The 25,643-nt window shown below is 36.9% G+C and overlaps 1 protein-coding gene across 5 annotated transcripts in view; it reads right to left on the bottom strand.

The window, feature by feature from the left end:
- EndoB (SH3 domain containing GRB2 like, endophilin-B) overlaps positions 1-25,643 on the bottom strand; it is a 104,264-nt gene that overhangs the window by 63,086 nt on the left and 15,535 nt on the right. For all 5 annotated transcript variants that reach the window (XM_090370474.1, XM_090370472.1, XM_090370470.1 and 2 more), the window contains exon 3: positions 6,023-6,148. In XM_090370474.1, the coding sequence (XP_090226600.1) occupies positions 6,023-6,148 (126 nt within the window). The remainder of the gene's footprint in view (positions 1-6,022; positions 6,149-25,643) is intronic.

The raw sequence follows: 25,643 nt of genomic DNA on the forward strand, positions 1-25,643 counted from the left end.
CATTCTCACATGAGGAGTTATTCAGCGAGGGGAATGCCAGAGGTGTATTCAACTCTGGCAGTATGCTAGATAATCTTGTAATAACTGAGAGTAAAGTGGAGGAGAAATTGTTGAAGATAAACACAAGAAAGGCACCTGGGGTGGACAGGATCTATCCAGTTATATTAAAGGAGGCAGCAAAGCAACTAAGCAAACCCTTAGCTATAATTATGAGAGCATCCTTGGACTCAGGGGAAGTCCCCACAGACTGGAAATGTGCAAAGGTATCCCCAATTCACAAAGGGGGAACGAAGGATGACATGAGTAATTACAGACCAGTTAGTTTAACTTCTGTTCTGGGTAAAATAATGGAGTCTGGTTAAAGATGCATTGCAGGATCATCTAGACAAGACTGCAGCAATAATTCAGACACAGCATCGGTTTGTTAAAGGAAAGTCATGTCTGACAAATTTGAACGTATACTATGATGTGCTCACAAAGGAACTGGATGCAAAAAATAATTTTTATGTCATATACTTGGATTTCAGGAAAGATTTTGACACTGTTGAACATGGAAGACTACTGTACAAATTGGAGCAGAATGGTATTAACAGTAAGTTGCTACAATGGATAAAAGGGTGTTGAGTGGGAGAAGACAGAGGGTGGTAATCAATGGACACTGCTCTTCATGGACTAATGTTATTAGTGGAGTCCCACAGGGTTCAGTGTTGGGCCCACTGTTGTTTTGTATATTTATCAATGATATTGATGAAGGTATATCAGGCTTAATGTCGAAGTTTTCAGATGGTACAAAGATTGGTAGGTTGTTAATGACAATAATGGTAGTGTGCTACTGCAACAGGATCTAGAAAATTTGGGCAGATGGGCTGAGAAGGGGCAACTGAAGTTTAACATTGACAAATGAAAAGTACTACATATGGGTAGAAGTAACCCCAGAGGTATGTACCAACTGTGTGGTACTACACTTAGGGTGGTAGAAAATGAAAAAAGATCTGGGAGTAATTGTGCAGTCAGATATGAAGCTTTCTGAGCAATGCGGACAGGCTACAAGAGCAGGTCACGGGGTATTGTCAAGAGGTATGTACCAACTGTGTGGTACTACACTTAGGGTGGTAGAAAATGAAAAAAGATCTGGGAGTAATTGTGCAGTCAGATATGAAGCTTTCTGAGCAATGCGGACAGGCTACAAGAGCAGGTCACGGGGTATTGTCAATGATATACAGGAATTTTGCTAGTAGGGAAAAGGAGGTGATTATCCCTTTGTATAAGGCAATGGTCAGGCCACGTCTTGAGTACTGTGTATGGGTCTGGAGGCCTCATTTTAGGAGGGATGTAGATTTGCTTGAGTGTGTATAGAGAAGGGCAACAAGATTTGTGAGGGGAACGAAGGGATCCTCTTACCAAGAGAAGCTTAAGTCCTGCAAATTGCAGCAGCTGGAGACTAGGCACCTGCAAGGTGATCTGATTGAGGTGTATAAGGTCTTGAATGGGTTGAGCGTGCTGAATTTTGATGGGATTCTTCCTCTTTCTCAGATTATGAACCTAAGAGGTGGCATAAATTCAAATTGAGGAAAGACAGTTGTAGAACAAATGTGCTGAAATTTGCCTTTAGCCAGTGGGTGGTTAACTTCTGGAACAAACTTTCATCTATTGTTGTGGAAATTGATAGCTTAAATAAATTCAAGGAGGAACTGGATAAACGTTTAGTGGGAATGGTTGTGTCAATTTTTTTTTGGCTGATGCTATATAAGTTCATATGCTTGCTTTCTTGCATCACATGCCTCTCTTACTACTACTACTACCAGCACTGATCTAGACACCGTTTATTCCAAACTTCATCTCAGTAAATCATGGTTTGCTACCTACAGCCAGCCAAAAATGAGGATGACAGATGGGCACACCTCTTCTATCTATAAGTGGTCTTAGTGGTGCAGATTTTCAGCGAAACTGCTGCACCATACTGCAGAGTCCTTCTGCAGCCTGAAAGGTAGAATTCCATGTGGACAATAGACAGAAAATTTGCCTTTTAGATTTGATGTACAAGTTATGAATATACAGTAAACCGCTGCTATTCGCGGGGGTTACGTTCCTGAGAAATGCCACGAATACTGAGTTACGGCTCCCATAGTAATAAAGGGGTTCCGCTCCAAAGTATGAAATATATAAGAAAAACTAGTCTAAAATTTTGTCTATGTATGTATTATACGTACCTTCATAATATGACTATGTACATAGACAGTGGCGCATTATAGCCTTAGCAGCTAATGCGCCAATAAAATCAAAACCAAACCAAACACAGACAGTACATAGTGAAATGCAAGCATATGGCATCGAAATGAAAATAAGAAACAATTTAATATTAAATGTAATATTTATTAGAAATTTCAAACAAATCTTTCAAACTAGCACCTTTGCTAGCTAAAAAACTTATCCCGCCAGTGCTATCACCAGTTTCGCTAAAGTGTTGATAAAGGAGTTTTGCCTTTTCATGAATGATGTGTGAACTTAATGGAATTTTATATTGAGTTTGGTTGTCTATCTACAGATTTAAAGCCTTTTCCATTTTTCCTAATTTAAATCACGAGTTACAGAGCAAATTTTTGAAGCAATTAGCGTGTTTTCATGGACACTGCAACGGATTTTTTCTTCTGTTTTGATTGATCGTACCATTGACTCATTGATTTTATAATGTTTTGCCACTGAGAAGACACTTTCACCATTAGAAATTTTGTCTAACCTTCTTTGATAGTTTCACATTCCCTTGTTATTCGTAGCCATATTTTTGTACGGGTTAGAAAGAACTTGTCCAAATAAAGTCACTTTCTTCTGTTAACACACTTGAAAAAGTCTGTTTTACACTGCAAAACAGTAGATTTATCACTTTTGTAAGCATATCAATTTATAAATTGATAAATGTATTCAATTTATAAGCATATAAATTAAAAACAAATGACGAAACCTTCCATGGCAAGCGCATAACACATACTGAACAAGGATTAGCGAGAAACATCCACACTCGCGATTTTGTCACCCCTCTCCCTCCACCCACTGAGCGCTGTTTTGACCGGGAAAGATAATTTTAGCCATGCTCATGTTTTTTTATAGCAGAAAATGTTCATGGCGTTTTAAAATTCACATTTTTTTTAGGTTTCATTTTATATTAAATCAGTGACCGCGAATACGCGAAACTGCAAATAGCAGGAGGTTCACTGTATTCAAAAACTTGCTGGTTAAGTTTATATCAAGTGATCAACAGAGTAATAAAAATTTTCAATGTATTGAAGGCAATTTTATTCTTAAGGAAGAAGAGAAGAAAAATTTACTGTAAAATTTTTGACTCATTATTAAATGAAATATTTCCATAATGTGTTTGGCTTAATCAATATAACCAATTACTAAAAACTGAATGTTCTTAAAAGTGCATAACAGCATGCATGCATTACATATATCAGGTGATCTAAATTCTTAAATTACGCACTGAAAAAAATTTGTTCAAGGGAACAAATTTCCTTATCCTGAATTTGTATGCAAATTCTGGTGAGGAAATGATATCGTTTAAAGAAGTGATATTTGATACATATAAAACAACTTGTGAATACCTAGAAAATTGGGCTGAACTTCATTAATCCTTACATAAATTCAAATACAGTATATGGAATGGGTGCTTTTAAAAAGTACACCAATTTTAAATGGAGGAAGTACAAAATATGTATAAAATATTACTGATATGGAAGTTTAAATTGACAAAAACTTATTTAGTTGGGTTTCTTTGACTAAAAACTTAATTTTAGAAAATTTGGAGGAGAGGAATTGACCTCTTGTTTATGGTCAGTAGTCACTGTTTTCCTAAGTATGTCTTTCAAGAGCATTGAAATTGAAAAACACCCTGGCTTTTGTTTGCTATTCTGACACATAATGAAAATAAAAAAGAGCACTCTGAAAATTCATGAATAATTTTTCAAAATTATACATTTTTGTGAAAAATCTGTGGTCTAATTAAAAGATTCTGTAATTTTTAATCTACAATCAATCACGCTAAAATCTGTTTATATTTTCTTATAAAATTCATTTTCCTGGAATACAGTAATAACACACAATAACTGTTAACATCATTACATTATGTAAATTTTACAAATCTGAAGTGTGATGATTTTTGCTGATCAAAATATGATTAGGGCAGATAGAAGTTCAATAAAATATGATTGGGTAAAGTCTTTGGTTCTGATTTATTTTATTGCAATACTGTGCAAATTATTCCTCAAATATATTAATGTAATTATTTTATAATATATTAAAAAAGGCCTCCTTTAATAAACATTTCTGTTATAATTTTAGACACTAACTACACATTCAGATTTTAGACTTTAAAACAAATATTGTCTTGATAATGGACATCAGTATCTGGTCATCCTAATGTCAACTCAAATGCAAGTGCTACTGTGCTTTCACATTTGACCATTTAGCTGCATCAGCCAAAACAACTTACACTGTCTGTACAGGTTTTTTTTTTTTTTTTCTCAATTCTGTTGAATGTACAAGTTTTTAAGGGTCTGTGAAGAAGAATGGAGTTGAGATCTTTCTGATTTTATGGACTGTGGGGGCAAGCTTGTACAGGTGCCAGTATCCTGACAACAGCCAACACATTAAGTTCTCTCATTTTGTGATGTCACGATTCTACTATGACTGACTCAACAGCAGTTGAACAATCAGCCAAACATCACACGTGGGACAGCTATCTATGATCAATGCCCATGGTATTTTGATCTCATAATACAGCAGAAATGCAGCACAGCTAACCACCCAGTATGACGTAAAAATAGCAAGATATATAATAGCAAAATAAAATATATAAAAACAAAAGATATAATAGCAAAAATAGCAATATACACATGGACTCTGTGCTGGACATTAGCTTGTATAGGCTATGGCAATTGTTGGCCCATGCTCCCTATGAGACACAAGAAACTGTGCCTAGCATGGACATGTTAGCACCAACACTGGACCACATTTGAAAAACTGTTGCCTGGTCTCAGTTGAGTTCAGATCCAGAGAATCCAGTTTCCAAATCTGTCATGCTAATAGGTGTATCTGCATTTGGAAAAAGGTCACATGTGGGATAGCTACATATGTTTGTTGCCCACAGAGAGCACTGTGTTCTCATCTCACAACATAGCAGAGATGCAGCACAGTACCACAGCTAACCATCCAGTACAATGTAGGAATAGCAAGACCAATATCCACATGGACTATGCCCGGACAATAGCTTGTATAGGCTATGACAGTTGACAGCTGTCACGGGTAGCCATGCTCCTTGTGAAACACAAAAAAAACTGTGCCTTGCATGGGCAAGTTAGTGGCAATGCTGACATATGAAAAACTGTTGCCTGATCTGATGAACCCAGTTTCCAATTTTATCATGCTAATAGGTGTATCTGCATTTGGAGAAAGCAACATAATGGCATGGAACCTAGATGCACCGTTGGTGTTATGGTTTGGGGACTATTTTTGTGGCATGCCCCAGATCCTCTGATCACTGCTAATCAATGGCTCGATGGGAACTTTCTATTGCTGCCAAGAAACCCTTTATGATGTGAATGTAACCAGACAACTCCAGAATCTAATAACAAGACAACACACCACACCACAAGGCCTAGCAGATTGCTAACTGGTTTCAGGAACATGACAATGAATTTTCCATCCCCCCATGGCCATCTCCAACTCATCTGACAATGTGCAAGCATTACTGGACACACTGTGCAATGCATGGGTAGCACTAATACAGAACATTGTATATCATCTTGTGGAGTCGGTGCCAAGATGTATAGGCTGTATAGGATTAAAACATTTCCTTATTAAATGTATACTGTCCATTTACTTGTATCTGATGCGTCTGTGATGTCCCTCAAAAATTAACAGGGCAATAACATAAAAAGTGAGCTAGAGAAAATATGCATACCACTAAATGTATATTTGGTCATTAATACTCTCAACTAACAAATATTTTATATGCATGCATGCTTACCATAAGCTGTTCCAGATCCTAAATCTATTCCTGCATCAATCATATCTTGTCCAAGTAGTTCAGAATTGGTTGGCCTTTCCCGCTTTTTATCAAGCTTTTCAAATAAATAATCTTCCACTCTGTTATCTTAAAAAAAAAAAAATATTTATATATATATATATATATATATGTATGTTTTAAGAAATAAGACAGTTAGGTGTGAGGATGGAGGTGTAAGTTACACATAATGCTAAAAGGAAGAGGATAGCAGAAATATGAGAAAATGTAGGTGTGAAAAGGGAAAACGAATGTGAATATCCTATAAGTTATGATGAATTAGGTAAAAGTATAGGCTTAATTGAAAAAGTATAGGCTTAATTGAAATTAGAGAGGAGTGACCTGTAAAGTAAAAATTATTAAGTCAAAATGATAACTTAATAAAAGTAATGGTAGCTGGCATCAGATAAGGGTGAGTAAATTTGGCTATAATTCAAAAGGGGTAGAGCAAATATGCAATTAAATCTGATGTAAACAAAACTAAATACTGATACATGGTCAGGTATTTATTCAGGGGACTACACTTGATCATGCATTAAGGACTGCATTTTTATACTTGTCCATAACTATGGAAGAAAAGAAATTTAATAATAAATTAAGTGGGATCGAAAGGGGAAAGCAGTATAGCTCTCACAAAGTATGAACAAGGTAGTTCCAACACAGTGTGTATGTTGTATAAAATAATTAAAATCAAGTTGTATAAAATAATCAAGTACCAATTCAGGTAGAAAATGCAAATAGTTTGGTGAATATAATTTGGTAGGATTTAGTAGATCTTCCTTCCAGGTCTTCCTTCAATTTGTAAAAAGAATATGTAAATGTAAAATATACCTCTAACTCTCTTAACATCAGAATCAATGGACACAGATCCAAAAGTAAAAACAACGATACAGATCTTGAATTACTACACTTCCACCACGACGATTTCAGCAATGCTGGCATAAAAGTCATGACTATAATTGAAGACAACTCCACACGTGAATACTATAAAAATGTTTGTGTGTATACACTGATCTCTGTATCCACATAGTCTCAATAACCAATTCTTTAACAAAATTTTGTTATGTAATAGCTCCTTAAACACCATGCACTGTATATATAAATTATTTAACCCTAGTCATATTTTTCAAACTCTTAAATGTAGATACTCGTGTGGAAACCGAAAATACAGTCCTTATAAAAATATCAAACTCAACTTTAAAACTATTCTAAATTCTTGGGATACCATTACCCTTGATGCACTTAAAATAAACCACGCATTACTTAAATATTCCAGGCATCAATTTTATATGCTTTTCAGCAACTATTTATGTCTTCGTTTTTAGATCTCAACCTTTTTCGACTTCACACCACGCAAACATTTGGTATTATTCTCTTTTTCATACTAATACTTACATAGTCAGGGTCCTTACTAAAAGGATGGGCTTTACGATACCAGCTGACATGTACTTCTAATATTTTTTCTTAACTTTTTATCTTTATACTTTCTACTTCTACTTTTTCCCGTTCGTAAAGCTATTAGTGAAATTAGCACTAGCATTAGTAGAGGCATATGATGCAAGAAAGCAAGCTTATGCAGCATCAGCTAAAAAAAAAAAAAAAAAAAAAACCCACTCCCATTTCACCCCTCCATTCGTTCCAAATACCTGTCCAGCTCAGCCTTAAATTTATTTAGGCTATCAACTTCCAAAACATAGGATGGAAGTCTGTTCCCCCAAACAACTACCCACTGGCTAAAGGCAAACTTCTGCATATCTGTCTTTCCTCAATTTGAATTTATGCCCTCTCAGGTGATTATTCTGAGCAAGAGGAAGAATCCCATCAGCATTGAGCATGCTCAAACCATTCAAAGCTTTATACACCTCAATCAGATCACCTCACAGATGCCTAGTCTCCAGACACAGTAATTTGAAATTTAAGCCTTTCTTTGTAAGAGCAACCCTTTGTTCCATTCACTAATCTTGTTCCCCTTTCTGTACTCGTTCCAACAGCTCTACATCCTTCTTAAAATGAGGCCTCCAGACCTGTATACAGTACTGAAGGTGTGGCCTGACCATTGCCTTATACAAGGGGATAATCACCTCCTGATCCCTGCTAGAAAAATTCCTGTATATCATTGACAAGACAATATGAGCTACTCTCGCAGACCATCTGCACTGCTCAGAAAACTTAATATCTGCCTGCACAATTACCCCTAGGACCTTTCGTTCTCTGCCACTGTCAGTATAGTACCACAGAGTTGATACGTCACTCTGGAGTTACTGCTTTCCATACTTTACATTTGTCAATGTTAAACTTCATTTGCCACCTCTCAGCCCATCTGCTCAACTTTTCTAGATCCTGTTGCAGCAGAATACTGTCATTAGTGTCCTTAACAACCCTGCCGACCTTCGTATCATCTGCAAACTTGGACATTAAGCTTAATATACCATCATCAATATCATTTTAAATACAGAAAACATCCAGTTCCTTTGTGACCACATCATAGTATCCAATCAAATTGGTCAGGCAAGACTTTCCCTTAACAAAACCATGCTGTGTCCGAGCTATAACTGAAGTCTTGTCTAGATGATTCTGCAGTGCTTCTTTAACCAGTGCCTCCACAAATACAAGGGTGATAAGAACATTCCTACTATCCTTAATCTCTCACTATCCTCGCCTCTATCTTATTCAGATACGTTATCCCTTCTCTATCCTCAATTCACTCCCTAGCCTTATACCATTTGCATGCTCTAAAATCTACTTACATATTCTTTTTACAAATGCTACTAAATTCTACCAAATTATATTCACCAAACTACTATTTGTATTTTCTACCTGGATTTGTACTCAATTAAATTTTTTTTTTTACTATATACACCTAGTTTTCATTTTAATTTACCTTAATTATTTTATGCAACATACACTGCATTGGGACTACCTTGTCCATACTTTGTGAGAGCTATACTGCTTTTCCCTTTCGATCCCACTTAATTTATTATTAAATTTCTTCTCTTCCACAGTTATGGACAAGTATAGAAATGCAGTCCCCTGAAGAAATACCCGATCATGTATCAATATTTATTTTTGCTTACATCAGGTTTAATTGCATATCTGCTCTACCCCTTTTGAATTATAGCTAAATTTATCCACCCTTATCTGATGCCAGCTACCATTACTTTTATTAATTTATCATTTTGACTTAATCATTTTTACTTTACAGGTCATGCCTCTCTAACTGGCTTTCAATTAAGCCCAGAATTTTATCTAATTCATCATAATTTATAGGATATTCACATTCTTTTTCCCTTTTCACACCTACATTTTCTCATATTTCTGCTATCCTCTTCCTTTTAGCATTACGTGTAACTTACACCTCCATCCTCACACCTAACTGTCTTATTTATTAAAACATACATACATAAACTTCTGCATCCTTTGCTGCTGCTTTGAAAGCTCCGGTGCATTTGTCATATCTAATTTGTTTTATTTTTATCTTTCCATTACTACTTCAAGTTTTAATCCATTATATTTTTTATTTTGTATATATATATATTATATATATAAAAAATATATAAATAATATAAAATATAAATATATATAAAATAAATACATATATATATATATATATATATATATATATATATAAATATTTATATATTTATTTATTTTATTTTATTTTTTTGAAGATTAAAACAGCAATTTTATTAGAAATATTAACATATATTGCAACCTAGAATACTACTTACAGAACCCAGCTTCTACTTGCAAAAATTGATGGTTTTCAGTATGAATATTATTTGACCTCAGTATCATATTTTAAGTGGATTTCTGATGGAAAGTAACTATTGCTATATCATAATCCACTCATTCATCCTGTTTTTATTTTGAACATTCAGTGTGCAGAAACATCCCAATGGTACCTTTCATTTTCCATACACATAAGACCATTACTAATAATGGAGCTAGGTATGTGTACTACAATGAGTTATGTATAAATTTTTACTCTCTACAGGTCCACAGATGTTTTCAATTGGGCTCTGATCAAAAGGGTGGACAACTCAATTGGTATCTTCAAATGGCAGCACTGCAGCAAGTTGTGACTTGTCACAATATCTTTGGCAACTCATCAAGACATAATGCATAAATTACCTGTTTACCTGCAGTAAATCTGAATTAGTGCATGTTGAACAGAAGGTGTTCACTCATATTTTGAACGAGTGAATTTGCATCAAGTTGTGTTCTGAATTAGGGAAAGTGAAACAGAAACCCATGAAATGTTAAAAAAAAACTTTCAGAGAAGATGCATTGTGTCATTCAAAGATTTTTTCAGTAGTTTGGAAAGTTTAAAGAAGGCTGCTTCTCTGAAGACGATCCTCAGTATGGCTGTCCTTCGACTTTGAAAACCAACAATTCAATCACTCTTGTTCATGATCTGGTCAGGAGTAATCAATGTTTAACTATTCACAAAGTAGCTATTGAAATTGGTATTTCATGTGGGACATGTCAATCAATTTTAGCAAGATTTGGGAATGATACACATTTCAGCCAAGTTTGTGCCTTGCATCCTCGATGATCACAGAGAGCAGCGAGTTGACACATGTCTGGATCTTCATAAATGTACTGCTGCTGACCCACACTTTGTTTGAAGAAATACATAGTGGGTAAGTTTTAATTCAAATATGGTAAGTTTTAATTCAAAGTATGACTTGAAAATAAATTGCACACTGATGAAGTGACAATAATTCCCAAGATATCTATTATACAGGAGTTGTACAGGTTGTTTATGAAATAATTTCTGGGTTTTAGGCCTTGTATCTCCCAAAGTACTCTTTTGGAAAGGGAATTTTGGAATATGTCTATATTAGGAGCAGACTTGAGATATTTGATATTAGATTTGCATAACTGCATAATTCAAGTTTGTGCTACCAGGTGTAGGATCATTTATCTAAGATGGCACTAACAGAGATACAATGTAGTGAGTTAGTGATGCACTAGTATGTGTAGATATGCAATGCTGAAACTGTACTGTAGACATATAAATGTGTACACAAAATCCATCATGATCTATTCTAAAAGATATTTCTTGGCTAAAGCCTCAGAGTATGAAGGAGTTTACTTATGCATGGGTTAATGCACACACACAATTTATACTGCCAAGGTAGTTTTAATGCATCATTTCAATTATATCTCATATTGTGAATACCTCCGCGAGTTGCCATGGTATTGCATTACCTCAAATAGTTAGTTAGTTAGTTATTTGGTTTTTAGGAGCATTAGCAACTAAGGCCATATTGCTCTGGGATATGCGGTGGTCATTCCCTGACCTTTCCGCATCCTCCGTATTTGATGGTGACAGGCTCGAACCCCGGTCTAATCAAAAAGCATGTGCTACGCACTGCTGCTCCTTCCCACCTGGCTATGGAGGCACCTCTTACCTCAAATAAGTAATGCTTCACCTAAGAAGAAGACTATTGTTACTTATTCTTGGCAGATACCACTACCTAGATGGCACCATTTGGTGGGACCTATGGAGGACCCACAGAAGAGAGGCCAAAAAGCCTTGAAACAGTGCCATCTGGGTGGTAGTATCTGCCGAGAATATGTAACAACAGTCTTCTCCACAGGTGAAGCATTACTTATTCGAGGTAGTGCAATACCATGGAAACTCATTGAGAAGGTATTCACAATATGAGATATAATTAAAAAGATGCATTAAAACTACCTTGGTAGCATAAATGATGTGTGCGCATTAACCCATGCATAAATAAACTCCATCATGATTTATGTTCAAAGTAAGGCTGTAAGCCAATTTATAAAGAAATCTAATACCATACATACTACATGTGCAACACACCATGCTGAGGATGGCCTAGTAACATGTACAGAAACTTGTTGCTGAAATATTTGCTGCACCAAAAGAGATGCAATGGATATTACTAGTAGATATGCTTTTTCTCATCAGTTGGGGGGGGGGCTTTATCCACAGTATGGAAGGCACACTAAAAAAACAATTGGCAAGTTTCCATATAAGATCTTCCAGGTTCAAATTCTTCAAGTAGATGACTAGAGGATATGCCCTGAACTTATAAACTACAATTTCTTTAGAAGTTGGAAGAGGTTAAGGAATGGTTCATCAGACAGCTGATGAGCACTTTATTCTGTCAGCTGGTGTGAACATATGAAATTGCACCTTTTGGTAGAATCAAAATTGCATTCCACTCATCAAAAACCCCTTCACAATATGCAAGCTTTGTGTGGATTCAATGCTCATTTCTTCCCGATCCATACATTTTTCGGGAACTAACAGTGAAAGGGCCAAAAATGTGCATCACAACAGAATGGTTTCATGGGTTGTATTATCTACAGGTGTCATACTCAGTCTGCAAGAGTGAAGGCAACAGGAAAGCTATCTTTATGTAGGAAGGGAACAACCATCAATAAGTCCACAAGTTGAGATTGTTGACATAACTTCTATTTTTTTTTGCCTACGATCTCCAGAGTTGAAAATATATATTAGTATTAGTAGAGGCATATGATACAAGAAAGAAGGCTTATACAGCACCACCAAAAAAAAAAAAAACCACTTCCCATTTCACCCATCCATTTTGTTCAAATCTTTGTCCAGGTCTTCTTTCAATTTATTTACTCTAACAGCTTCCACGATGACTGAGAAGTTTGTTCCAGCAATCAAACACCCACAGGCTAAAGGCAAATTTCTGCAATCTATTCTACAACTGTCTTTCCTCAATTTGAATTTATGCCTCCTCAGGTGAATAATCTGGAAGAGAAGAAGAATCCCATCAGCACTGAGCTTACTCAAATCATTCAAGGCTTTATACACCTCAATCAGATTATCACACAGGTGCCGTCTAAAGACGCTGCAATTTGATTTGAAGAACTTAAGCCTTTCTTGGTAAGAGCAACTTTTTGTTCTCCTCACCAGTCTGTTTCCCTTCTCTGTACTCATTCCAGAAGCTCTGCATCCTTTCTAAAATGAGGCCTCCAGACCAGTATGCAGTATTCAAGGTGTGGCCTGACCACTGCCTTATACAAGGGAATAATCACCACCTTTTCCCTGCTAGAAAATTTCTGTATATCATTGACAAGATCCCATGAGCTACTCTGGAAGCCTGTCTGCACTGCTCAGAAAATTTCATATCTGACTGCACAATTACCTCCAGGTCTTTTTTCATTCTCCACTACCCTGAGTGTAGTTCCACACAGTTGATACATTACCCTGGGGTTACTACTAACCATATATGCAGTATTTTGCATTTTTCAATATTAAACTTCAGTTGCCATCTCTCAGCCCATCTGCTCAACTTTTCTAGATCCTGTTGCAGTAACGTACTGTAATTAATAACACTTTCAACCTTCATATCGTCTGAAAACTTGGACATTAAGCTTGATATACCTTCATCAATATCATTAATAAATACAGAAAACAACAATGGGCGCAACACCAAACCTCAGGGAGTCCACTAATAACATCAGTCCATGAAGAGCAGTGTCCATTGATTACCACTCTGTGTCTTCTCCCACTCAACCATCCCTTTATCCATAGCAGCAACTTGCCCTTAATGCCATACTTCTCAATTTGTACAGTAGTCTTCCATCTGCAACAGTATCAAAAACTTTTCTAAAATCCGAGTATATGCTATCAAAATCATTTTTTGTTTCCAGCTGCTTAGTGACTGCATCATAGTGTCCAATCAAATTTATCAGACAAGACTTCCCCTTATCAAACCCATGCCATCTCTGAACTATAACTGCAGTCTTGTCTAGATGATTCTGAAATGCTTCTTTAGCCAATGACTCCATCACTTTCCCCAGAACAGAAGTTAAACTAACAGGTTTGTAATTACTCGTATCATCCTTAGACCCCTTTGTGAAATGGGGATACATTTGCACAACTCCAGCCTGTGGGGACCTTTCCTGAATCCAAGGGTGCTCTCATAATTATGTCTATGGATTTGCTTACTTCCTTTGCTGCCTCCGTTAATACAACTGGATAGATCCCATCCACCCAAGGTGCCTTTCTTATGTTGAACTTCAAAAATTTACTCTTAATTATTACAAAATTTAGAATTTGATAAACTTCTGGCCTCTACTTTTTAAGAATTGCTCATGTGTGAATAGAGATGCAAAATACCCATTCAATTTGTCAGCTACCTGAGAAGGATTATCAACAGTCGAACCATCGATATCAAGTGGACCAATCTGATTCATCCCCTTGCTTCTAGAGTTTACATAAGAAAAGAAGTCTTTGCTGTTTTTCTTTGCATCCTTTGCCAAAGATTTCTCGTAATCTTCCTTCACTTGCCTAACCTCCTTTGTAACTTAATTATAAACTAGTTTATATCTACCATAGGCTTCTGTGTCACCAGATAATTTATAAGTATTCCATACATTTTTATTCTCTGCCAGGAGTCTCATTAGTTCACCTGACATCCATTTAGGCCTAAACTTCAAACAGTATTTCTTAGTTGGTATGAAAAGCGTAGTAGCTTTCAACATTATTTCCTTGAATGAATGCTTTCCAGTTAGAATTTACTGTTGGTAACATCATCAGTTGGTCCCACTGCATAGAATTTAAAAACTGTCTGAGACCACTGTAGTCACCTTTATGAAAGCTAAAACCCTTCCCTTTACTCCTGATGGTAGTTACATCTTTAAGTAAATCCACATCAGTATGCTGTGATCACTGCCACCAAGTGGTTCCTTTATCTACAAATTCTTAATGCACAAATAATCACTGCTGATAGTCAGATCAAGAGTATTACTTATATAAATATACACCGAGTGATTACTGAATTATGACCACCTACTTAATACTTCATAGGTCCTCCTTTTGCCTTCAGTACAGGAGCTATCCGACATGGCAATGATTCAACAAGATGTCGGAAGCATTCGGGAGGTATGGCCAACCAAGTTGAGTGTAATTTGGTCAGCAATGCAGGTATGGAAGTGACTGGTGTATCCAGACCCCTCATATGCCTTTCCATAGTGTCCCACAAGTGCTCTATGGGATTGACATTGGCAGCGTTCAGAGGCCAATCGATATGCTGGAAGTCAGAACTGCGTTCCTCAAACTATTCCTGCACAATAAGTGCCCGATGGCTCAATGCATTGTCATCTTGTAAGACACCATCGCCATTTGGGAAGAGCGTAACATAGTGGGATGTACACAGTTAGCAAGCAGTTGTCGATAGTGGAGACCACTGATACGTTGTTCCACGTGCACCAGGGGTCCAAATTCCTACCAGAGAAACATGCCCCGCACCATACAACCACCTCCACTGGCCTGCACTTTTGATACCATGCATGGTAGATGAAGAGCCTCATGTTGTTGATGCCAAATCCATACACGACTATCCATGGTGTGGAGTAAATAACGTGACTCATCCGACCAGCACACCTTCTTCCAGTCTTCTAACATTCAACTTGCATGCTCTTTGCACCAGGTGAGTCTTTTAAGCCAATGAACCTTGGTTAGGAGAGGATGTCATAGGGGTCGTCTGCTGGTATAGCCCATACATGTGAGCGTGCGATGCACGGTCATGGCAGATATTGTTCAGGGTTGGCCCATGTTGTATTGGGCAGTCAACTCTTCAACAGTTTGCCTGCACCTGTTTGTCTGTACAAGTCGTCAGACCCGGCACTCACCTCTAACATCAACCATTCGCTGACCTTTGCAGTTTTGCAGTCAGGTCGTTGTTTGACCATTTTGACGCCAGTTCTGGTACACTTTAACTATGGTGGCTCTCGAACACCCCACCAGCTCAGCAATTTGGGAAATCGAGGCACCAGCTTGTCAAGCACCCACAATCTGTCCTTTATCAAGGTTGAGAAACACTGATACAGGCAACTGTTCACATTCATGGATAATCATTAGTACAGAGCATTATTTATTTCAGCCCAAATGTTGGCAGCGCTATATCTCATTAAAATGAATTATAGTGCATGGTATAATTAAAGAAGGATATGTTCCTGAAAGGCTAGGGTTGGGTTGATTTAGATAAATCTTATTGCTTTGGTTGATTTAGATAAATCAACCAAAGCAATAAGATATCACTATCAAAATTTTGCATATTCTATGTTTGGTATGACGACAATAGAATAAAATATACTGATGAGAACAGGAAGGTGAAACCCTACCAGAAACTCACACACTGACTGAAAAGATATCCAAAAGTTGTTCATGCCACACCAATGACAACAAATCCAGGGGCTCACATCTGGTGAGTATGAGCTTGGCACACACCCAGGGTCCTGAGCTGGATATCATTATCATTCTTCTCTTTCTTGGTGATTCCCTTCTACTTCTGTTCTTGTTCTCTTCTACTCTTGTTCACTTTCTCTCTCTCTCTCTCTGGGTAACTCAGGATTTTCATTTATTTTTTTTTTTAGTTAGTGCAAGCAAGAGCCTCAGGCTATAGAGGGATCAGACATTTTCCATGCATTGACAACTTTGAAGAAGTGTCAACCTGTGCAAAGCAGTATTGGTAGAATCAGAAACAAAGATTGATTGTTTCAGACAATTTTCTGTAATTATAATACTCTTTTTAGCCTATTACAAACATCTCATAACTGGTTTCAGGTTTGTAAAACTGTTAAATGCTATGGAGGTCAGGGACAGAATGAAAAAATAAGCTTGTTTTTTTTTTTTTTTTTTTTATTCCATGCAAACTAAAGCTTCTATCAACTGAAACAAGTTTTCCTCTTAGTTATTTATGATATATGCAAACTCATTTTTATTTTATAATCTGTTATTTGCACTATTGCTAAATTTAAAATAAATTTCTGTTTATAATTCTGTGTGGTTATTGTAGCCAAAAGAGCATATACAACTGCTTCACTGCAGCAGGGAAACCAGTGTAACAGCTAACAACACACTGTATACATTTTTGAATTAGCATTAGTTGAGGCATATGATGCAAGAAAACAGAAAACAAGCTTATAGAGAATCAGCCAAAAAAATATTATAGCAATGTTAAGGGCTCACCCTCACAATGTGCATACTAATGTGTGTATATTTACCCAGACCACAGTCAGGCATAAAAAGAGGGGTGAAAAAACCTTCTAGACATTAATCATTAGAAATAAACCCAATACCAACAAATATCAAGCAAACATTCTATACACTGAGCAATTCAGTAACTAAATTATATTATTTAACTCTCTAATGGATGCATAATTCATTTTTAGTCCATACGTGCATACTCAGAAAAAGTAACCCCCTTCATAATCTTAAAAGTTAGCAAGAAACAATTCAAAATTGTTTATGCTTTGATGCTACCTTTAATGTACTGCTAATTTTAAATTCTTGTTTAAGTATGCAGTGAAAAAAATCTGGGTAACTTAAGAATGTAATTCTATAAATTTTACAAAAAGTTAATTTCATAAAAGTAACAACACTGATTATCACAATTTTCAGTATAAAATTTAATAATTTAAAAGTTCTAATGAAATATGACAGTGAGTTTACTGAAAATTTTCCAAATTCACTTTGTATCTAACAACTTTATCTCCAATCGAGGAAATTTTAAAATTAATGCTAAGTATGTTTATATACTCCATCTAAAGCATACAAATTGAAACACATTTGATTATGCAGTGAAGATTAAAAAAAAAAAAAAGATATTTTATGATGTATGAGGTCTGATACTAAAGTAACCATACTATATATTGTCACTAACTTTTATAGGAGACACTTTCAAAGCACACGCCTTTTAATTTTATACAAACATTCCAGTGTCTCCATCAAGTCTGGTAAGATTGCTGAAAATAATTTCCTTGAAGTCCATTTCAGTAATGCCATAACATTCATCCACAATGGATTTAAAATTCCATTCTTTCAAGAAGTTTTTTTCAGTTCAGGGAACATGAAAAAGTCATACAAGGCATGCTGAAGCAAATACAGCAGATGTAACTTTTTTTTTTTTTTTTTGTTGCTATCATGAAACCATAAATTAACAAAAACTTTGGTAATATTTTTTTTTTATTTCATATTTGAATGTTCTTTGACTTTTCTATGTGGTTACTTTCATTTCATCTTTCCTGATGATAAACCATAATTTTTCTGATTTCTATTATTGATACCTTTGCCATAGACATTTCTTTAAGATAAAACAACTTTAGTTTTATATTTACAAAAAAATAAAACTCACCTGAATCCTACTTAATAGACAAAATGTCTAAATAGTATTAGTATTAGTATTAGTAACGGCCGCATGGTGCAAGAAAGCCTATGGCTTATGCTGCACCAGCCAAAAAAAAAAAAAAAAAGAAAAAAATTAAAAAAAATAAATCCGAACAAAACAATGATAAAAACAAAAAAATAAAAATAAATAACTAAATAATAATAATTAATAAAATAAAAAATAAATAAAAAGGAAATTAAACCTATCATCCTGTGCTTCCCTTACCCGAAAGTACTATCCAGATGACCTTTGAATTTCCCCAAACTGTCGGCCTCTACCACCCATGAAGGCAACTTATTCCAGTAATTTATAACTCGCTGGCTAAAATAGAACTTCCTGCAATCCAATCTAAACATTTCCCCCCGTAACTTGAATTTATGTCCCCTAGTTCTAGCATCATTTATAATCTTGAAAATTTTGTCCTCATTCATTTTACTGATGCCTCTCAGAGCCTTAAACACCTCAATCAAATCTCCTCTAAGGTGTCTAGTTTCCAAACTCTGCAACCCACATATTCGAAGTCTTTCTTCATAAGGACGCCCTTTTGCCGATCTCACCAGGCGAGTTACCCTTCTTTGCACCCTTTCAAGAAGCTCGATGTCTTTCTTCAGGTGCGGTCTCCATACTTGAACACAGTATTCCAAGTGTGGTCTAACATAAGCCTTATATAATGGGATTATCACGTCCTTATCTCTACTTGCAAAAGTTCGATAGATCATTGATAGGACACCATGGGCTTTCCTTGCAACCTGTTTACAATGCTCAGAGAATTTCATGTCTGACCGTATCGTAACACCCAAGTCCCTTTCCTCCAGTACTGGCTTTAGTTGAACTCCACCAAGTGAATAAGTTTTTTTGGGATTACTGTTTCCCAGGTGTAATACCTTACACTTTGTTGGATTAAAGCACAGCTGCCATTTTTCTGACCATTCCTGAAGTCTATCTAGGTCTCTCTGAAGAAGCTCAGCTTGACGGTGATCATTAACTACTCTCCCAATTTTAACATCATCTGCAAATTTAGACATCACGCCCTCTATCCCTTCATCAATGTCGTTTATGAAAATTAAAAACAACAGTGGTCCTAATACTGATCCTTGGGGAACCCCACTTCTTACATCAACCCAATCTGAGGAATAGCCATTTATCACAACCCTCTGCCTCCTGCCCTGAAGCCATCTTTCTATCCATCTAAGGATTTTCCCAGTGATTCCAACCTGTTCCAGCTTATAAAGCAACCGCTCATGTGGGACTGAGTCAAAAGCTTTGCTGAAATCTAAATAAACAATGTCGAAATTATTCCCTAAATCCAGCTCGTGAGTGACCCTTTCGAAATAGCGAACCAGATTTGTTAAACATGATTTTCCCTTTACGAAACCATGCTGAGTATCCTTGAGAATTTCAATTCGATCCAAATGATCCTGAATTCCACACTTGATCATTGCCTCCATGATTTTCCCTACTACTGAAGTCAGACTGACAGGTCGATAATTTCCAACTTCACTTTTAGAGCCACCCTTATGTATGGGAGATACATTTGCACTTTTCCAATCCAAGGGAATCTCCCCAGAGTCTAATGATGCTCGCATAATTAGCCTCAATGGTTCAATGCACTCGCTTGCCGCCTCTCTTAAGATTATAGGGTATATTCCATCAACTCCAGGAGCCTTACTGGTCTGTAGGCTCGAAAGTTTTTTCATTAAATAATCTTGCGAAATTTCAATATCATTAATTACATATTTTTTAACTTCGCTCCCACAATTTCCCTTTGCCACAAAAGGCTTTTCATTTGTAAATATCGATGCAAAATAACTGTTGAGTTCATCTGCAACGGCAGCTGGTGTATTTATTACTATCCCCTTTCCCTTACATAAAGGTCCGATTAAATAGCAGCCTTTATTTTTATACAAACTCTTCAATTCTAGTTTCAGTTTATTAAAACCAAACTTAAGTTAAATATAAGATAAGTTAACTCCGGGGGCTCACATCTGGTGAGTATGGGCTTGGCAAACTCAGGGTCCTGAGTTGGATATCATAATTCTTCTCTTTCTTGGCGATTCCTTTCTTCTCTCTCTCTCTCTCTCTCTCTCTCAGGGGATAACTCGGGAATTTTTTTTTTTTGGTTGGTGCAGCATAAGCCTCAGGCTTCCTTGTACCATATGGCTAATAATAATAATAAACTTTTAATTTAATTATATATCACCATTTAAGGCAGCATATAATGCCACATTCCAATAAAAGCCCTTCCAGTGCTTTCAAACAAGCAAACTTTCAATTAATCGCAACATACGGCTTCTGTTTTACTAGTTACTGCTGACTCAACAAAGTGAAACAACCTACTAAGGGAGCTTGAAACCCTACAACAATATTTGATATACAGGGAGTCCCCGGTATACGAGTATTCACTACCCAAGTCCCCACAGTTATGAGGATTTGAAAATTAAAACTTTTTCCCCTTGAGAAAATTGACCAAGCACTTGAATATTTTTTGTAAGAATGATCTTCTTCATGCTCGTGCAACAAAAGTTAAGCATGAAGTTAAAGACATAACTAAATGCTATGACACAATTTTATCTGAAAAAATCACAGAGAACTCCGGGTTCATTCTTTATTCGTACAACTGAAACAGTGTAACTTCAATAAACTTTACTTAACTTCTTAACCTTACATTGCGCAACATATTATAATAATGCACTTGAATATTTTTTGTAAGAATGATCTTCTTCATGCTCGTGCAATTATATGTATTGCACATATAATATATTATATGTGCAATACATAGGCAACTCAATAAAAAATGTCTAATAAAATAATTTTCTCATTTTTCAGTTCCTTCATCCATTTTTTTACTATGTACAAGTATATAATAAACATTATTATTTAACAGGAGTGGGCAACTTAATTTGTGATGCGATCTACTTTTTTCCTTCAAAATGTGCCGCGATCTACTATCTCAAAAATTTCATTGCACAAGGTGCACAAATCGAGGGATGACTATATATTTAAAATTTGTCTTGATCAACCGAAATTAAATTCACAATCGACTGATAGATCGCGATCAACTTGTAGGCCATCCCTGCTATATAATATCAGTGTAGATACACCATAGACAACTCTTAAAGAAAAACTACGATAGTAGTGTAAAGGGCATCATTTCATCTATGCCTCATACTATGCATATCCTTCACAACAAGTTACCATGTATTGCACTACCTCGAATAAGTAACACTTCACTAACAGACAAGACTATTGTCACTTATTCTCGATGGGCACCGCTTGCAAAACGGTATGGGATAACATACTCTGTTATCCACATACTATCCCTATTAGACTTAGGAAAGCAAAAAGGTGTAGGAAAGTGATAGTAGGAGAGGAAGAGGAAGAAATGCCGTCAAAAGAAGGGACAGTTACTTCCACTCACTGACTGAACTAAATCACTCACAAAATCCCCCAAATAGGCAACGCTTCTCCAACCTTCACAATAAGTTACTATGTATTGCACTACCTCGAATAAGTTACTTATTCGAGGTAGTGCAATACATAGGCAACTCATTGTGAAGGATGAGCACAATATGAGATATAGATGAAATGATGCCTTTCACACTACTACCGTACTTTTTCTTTAAGAATTGTCTATGGTGTAATTACACCGATATTGTATAGATAGAGAATCTTAAACTCTTAAAATATTACGCCTGCTTCATTTATTTAAATAATAAACATTATGAAAATTTGGTACTCATTTTAAGTGGAATTTTCTGGAACCAATTATCCTCAGATAACGAGGATTCTCTGTAATTCAAAAAAGTCTACCAAGACAATAAAAAATTCAAAAATTCTAATTTACTGGAATGAATCATTTATTTGATACATATTTAACGATTTGCTGCAAAGTCTGCAAACAAAATGCCTAAATATAACCTGATTAAAGCTTTTAATGTATGAGAAAATTAGCATGGAACTTTACTTTACTCTTCTTAGGTGACATACTAAAGAACATGGATCTAAGAGAAATTATATAGTCTTTCTATCACATTAATTAATCAAGGATAAATAAGTTTAAAACAAGCAAGCATACTTCGAAGAAATGTTGGAACAGAAGCCAAAAGTGGCCAGTTACTTTTTGTATTGTTTTGAAGGGAAGTCTTGTCAGATCTATGAAAGTAATTTTACATTGGAGATTACTGATCACAGGAATGTTTTTATTTTTTATTTAAATACAATACTTTGTTTTTATTTAGAAACAAAGTTCATAAAAGTGGGACCTACTGTACATGCATGTGAAATTTTTGGGAGATTTCAGCCAAGATCTGAAATAAACAAACTGCGTAATTCAATGGTTATCAAAATAACCAAACAATACCCTTTGCTCCTCCACTTGCATCCTTTCTGCTGTTCGGCCATTATGCTCTGACTCTCTAAGTGGTCTGATATCTTTTTAGTTATGCAGCTGGTCAGAATCTTGTACATCGATGGGAGGCATGTGATTGGCCAGTATTTCGCCAGGTTTCTTGTATCTTCATCTTTAGGATTCAGATATGTGACTCCTTCGGTGCGAAACTTCGGGATTGTCTCTGGGTTGCTTATCATTTGAGTCAACTTCTCTGCTAGGTGCTTGTGTGTGCAGGTGAGCTTCTTGTAGCAGTAGTTGTGGATGTTATCAATTCCCGGGGTTCGCTAGTTGTGGGTGTTCCTGATCGACTGCTTTACTATTATTTTTGGTATTATTATTATTATTATTGCTCTTATATTATTTCTCCCTGATTGAGGGTTCCACCTCGTGACAGGTATTGCTACCAAGTACACCGGGTGGTTGTTATGTCTGGTGTTACTGTTGGTCAAGGAACTCTCTGACTATCTTACAGGTGTTCAGGATTCCGACTTTCTGGAGTTCCTTGTAAGTGTTCGCTGGGAGACCTATTGCTACTAGGCTGCTATGTAGGGTCTTTGGCACCATACCTGTAGTCGACACGATGATAGGAATGGTTGTTCCTTGTTCCATATGCAACATCTCTTTGATCTCCTGTCTTACGTTCGTGTACTTCCTGATTTTTTCTCCATGGGTTTTTTGCAGATTGCCAGTGTTGGGTACTGCTATGTCAATCTGATAGGTAGCCTTTTCCTTCTTGTACACAAGGGTTATATGCGGTCTGTTGTGTGGGATTGTCCTATCTGTTATTATGGCGCGGTCCCAGTACAGCTTGTGTGTTGGGGTATCTAGTACTGCCTGGGTTTCATACTTGTAGTAAGGCACACTTTCTTTGGTCAACTGGTATTTCCTTGCTAGCTTCTGATGTATTATCCTGGCTAACTGGTCGTGACTACGAGTGTACTCAGTCTGAGTGATCATCTTGCACCCCGCGGTGATGTGTTTGATCGTTTCTGAGGCCAGGTGGCATCGTGGACACGTATCATTGGACACTCCGGGCTCTTTGGCGATGTATTTTTTATAATTTCTGGTGATGATTACCTGGTCTTGGATGGCGAGCATGAATCCTTCAGTCTCGGGGAAGACCGTCCCTCTCGTGAGCCATGCATTCGAAGCAATTTTATCTATGTATGTGATCTTGATGGAGATCATTGTAGTGTCTGCCATGGAGGGCTTCTGGACCCATCTTTCTAGCTTTGTTTGTACCTCCTGGTTGGGGGAGACTCCTCGCTTAGGTTGAGTGGGGTATACCGCTTGTCTATCTTCCTTATGGCCTGGTGGAGTGCTGCTGTGTGTTTCTGGAAGTTATCCTTCAGGTTCAGTATCGCTGTCTTCTGTTGCTCAATGAGGTCTATCAGGCCCCTTCCTCCTTTCTTCCAGGGCAATTGTCAGTTTCTCCACAGCAGATCTCGGGTGGTGGTGGCTGCGGCTCTTGGTCATCACTGTCCTTGTCTTTCTCATGATATCCTCCAACTCGGTGTTAGTCCAATCTATGACCCTCAAGGAGTATGTTCACACTGGGACTGCATAGGTGTTTATAGCTTTAACTGTGTTCCCTCCATTCAGCAGGTTTCTGAGACTCCGATGGTAATTTTTGGTCAGGCAGGCCTTAATTTCCTTGTGCTGTAACTGCTGAGCCTGCATCATCCCAAGTATTTGTAGGCCCCTCCTTCTACCATGGCTTCGATCTCTTTACCAGTCTGCAGCTGGTAGTTTTGGTTGACTAATTTTCCCTGACACCATCCATGGGTCTTGCATTTGTCTAGACCAAATTCCATCCTAATATCATTGCTGAATTCTTCGGTGATCTGGAGTAGTTGCTGGAGGTGTTTCTCAGTTCCCGGGTGGAGCTTGATGTCATTAGGTGGGTGACCTTAATGGTCACCCACCTAATGACATCAAGTTACTCCATTTTGCCATTGTTGCTCCTAGGAAGTTTGTCACTATCAGATTGACTTTGTAGATCTTCAGCGCCTCTATTATCCAGCTATGAGGCACAGAGTCGAAGGCCTTGCGGTAATCGATGTAGGCTGGGTACATGTTGCGCCGTTTCTTGTAGGCTTGCTCCATATATGGTTAATTGCTCCTTGCATCCTTTCTGCTGTTTGGCCATTATGTTCTGGCTGTCCAAGTGGTATGATATCTTCCTGGTTATGCAGCTAGTCAGGATCTTGTACATTGTTGGGAGGCAGGGGTGATTAGCCTATATTTTGTCTGGTTTATTATTTCTATGGCGCAAGGAAGCCTGAGGTTTCTGCTGCAACAGCAGAGATGAGATGAGATGAGATGAGATGAGATGAGATGAGATGAGATGAGATGAGATGAGATGAGATGAGATGAGATGAGATGAGATGAGATGAGATGAGATGAGATGAGATGAGATGAGATGAGATGAGATGAGATGAGATGAGATGAGATGAGATGAGATGAGATGAGATGAGATGAGATGAGATGAGATGAGATGAGATGAGATGAGATGAGATGAGATGAGATGAGATGAGATGAGATGAGATGAGATGAGATGAGATGAGATGAGATGAGATGAGATGAGATGAGATGAGATGAGATGAGATGAGATGAGATGAGATGAGATGAGATGAGATGAGATGAGATGAGATGAGAAGAGAAGAGAAGAGAAGAGAAGAGAAGAGAAGAGATGAGATGAGATGAGATGAGATGAGATGAGATGAGATGAGATGAGATGAGATGAGAAGAGAAGAGAAGAGAAGAGAAGAGAAGAGAAGAGAAGAGAAGAGAAGAGAAGAGAAGAGATGAGATAAGATGAGATATGAGATATGTTATTCCAGAAAGGTGCAATCCCGATACACTCTTGATGCTGTTGAACGGGGATACTGCAATTTCTGTACCACCTCCGCGATAGAGTGACCAATGCATCAGGCAACAATTATCATCCTTCTTTCAAAGTCGGTTAACTCACGACAGTTATCCATGCTGATATCAAATTACCATCCAA

The sequence above is a fragment of the Mastigoproctus giganteus genome, chromosome 3, assembly GCF_048544385.1.
Source record: "Mastigoproctus giganteus isolate SK-2022 chromosome 3, ASM4854438v1, whole genome shotgun sequence".
Lineage (NCBI taxonomy): Eukaryota > Metazoa > Arthropoda > Arachnida > Uropygi > Thelyphonidae > Mastigoproctus > Mastigoproctus giganteus.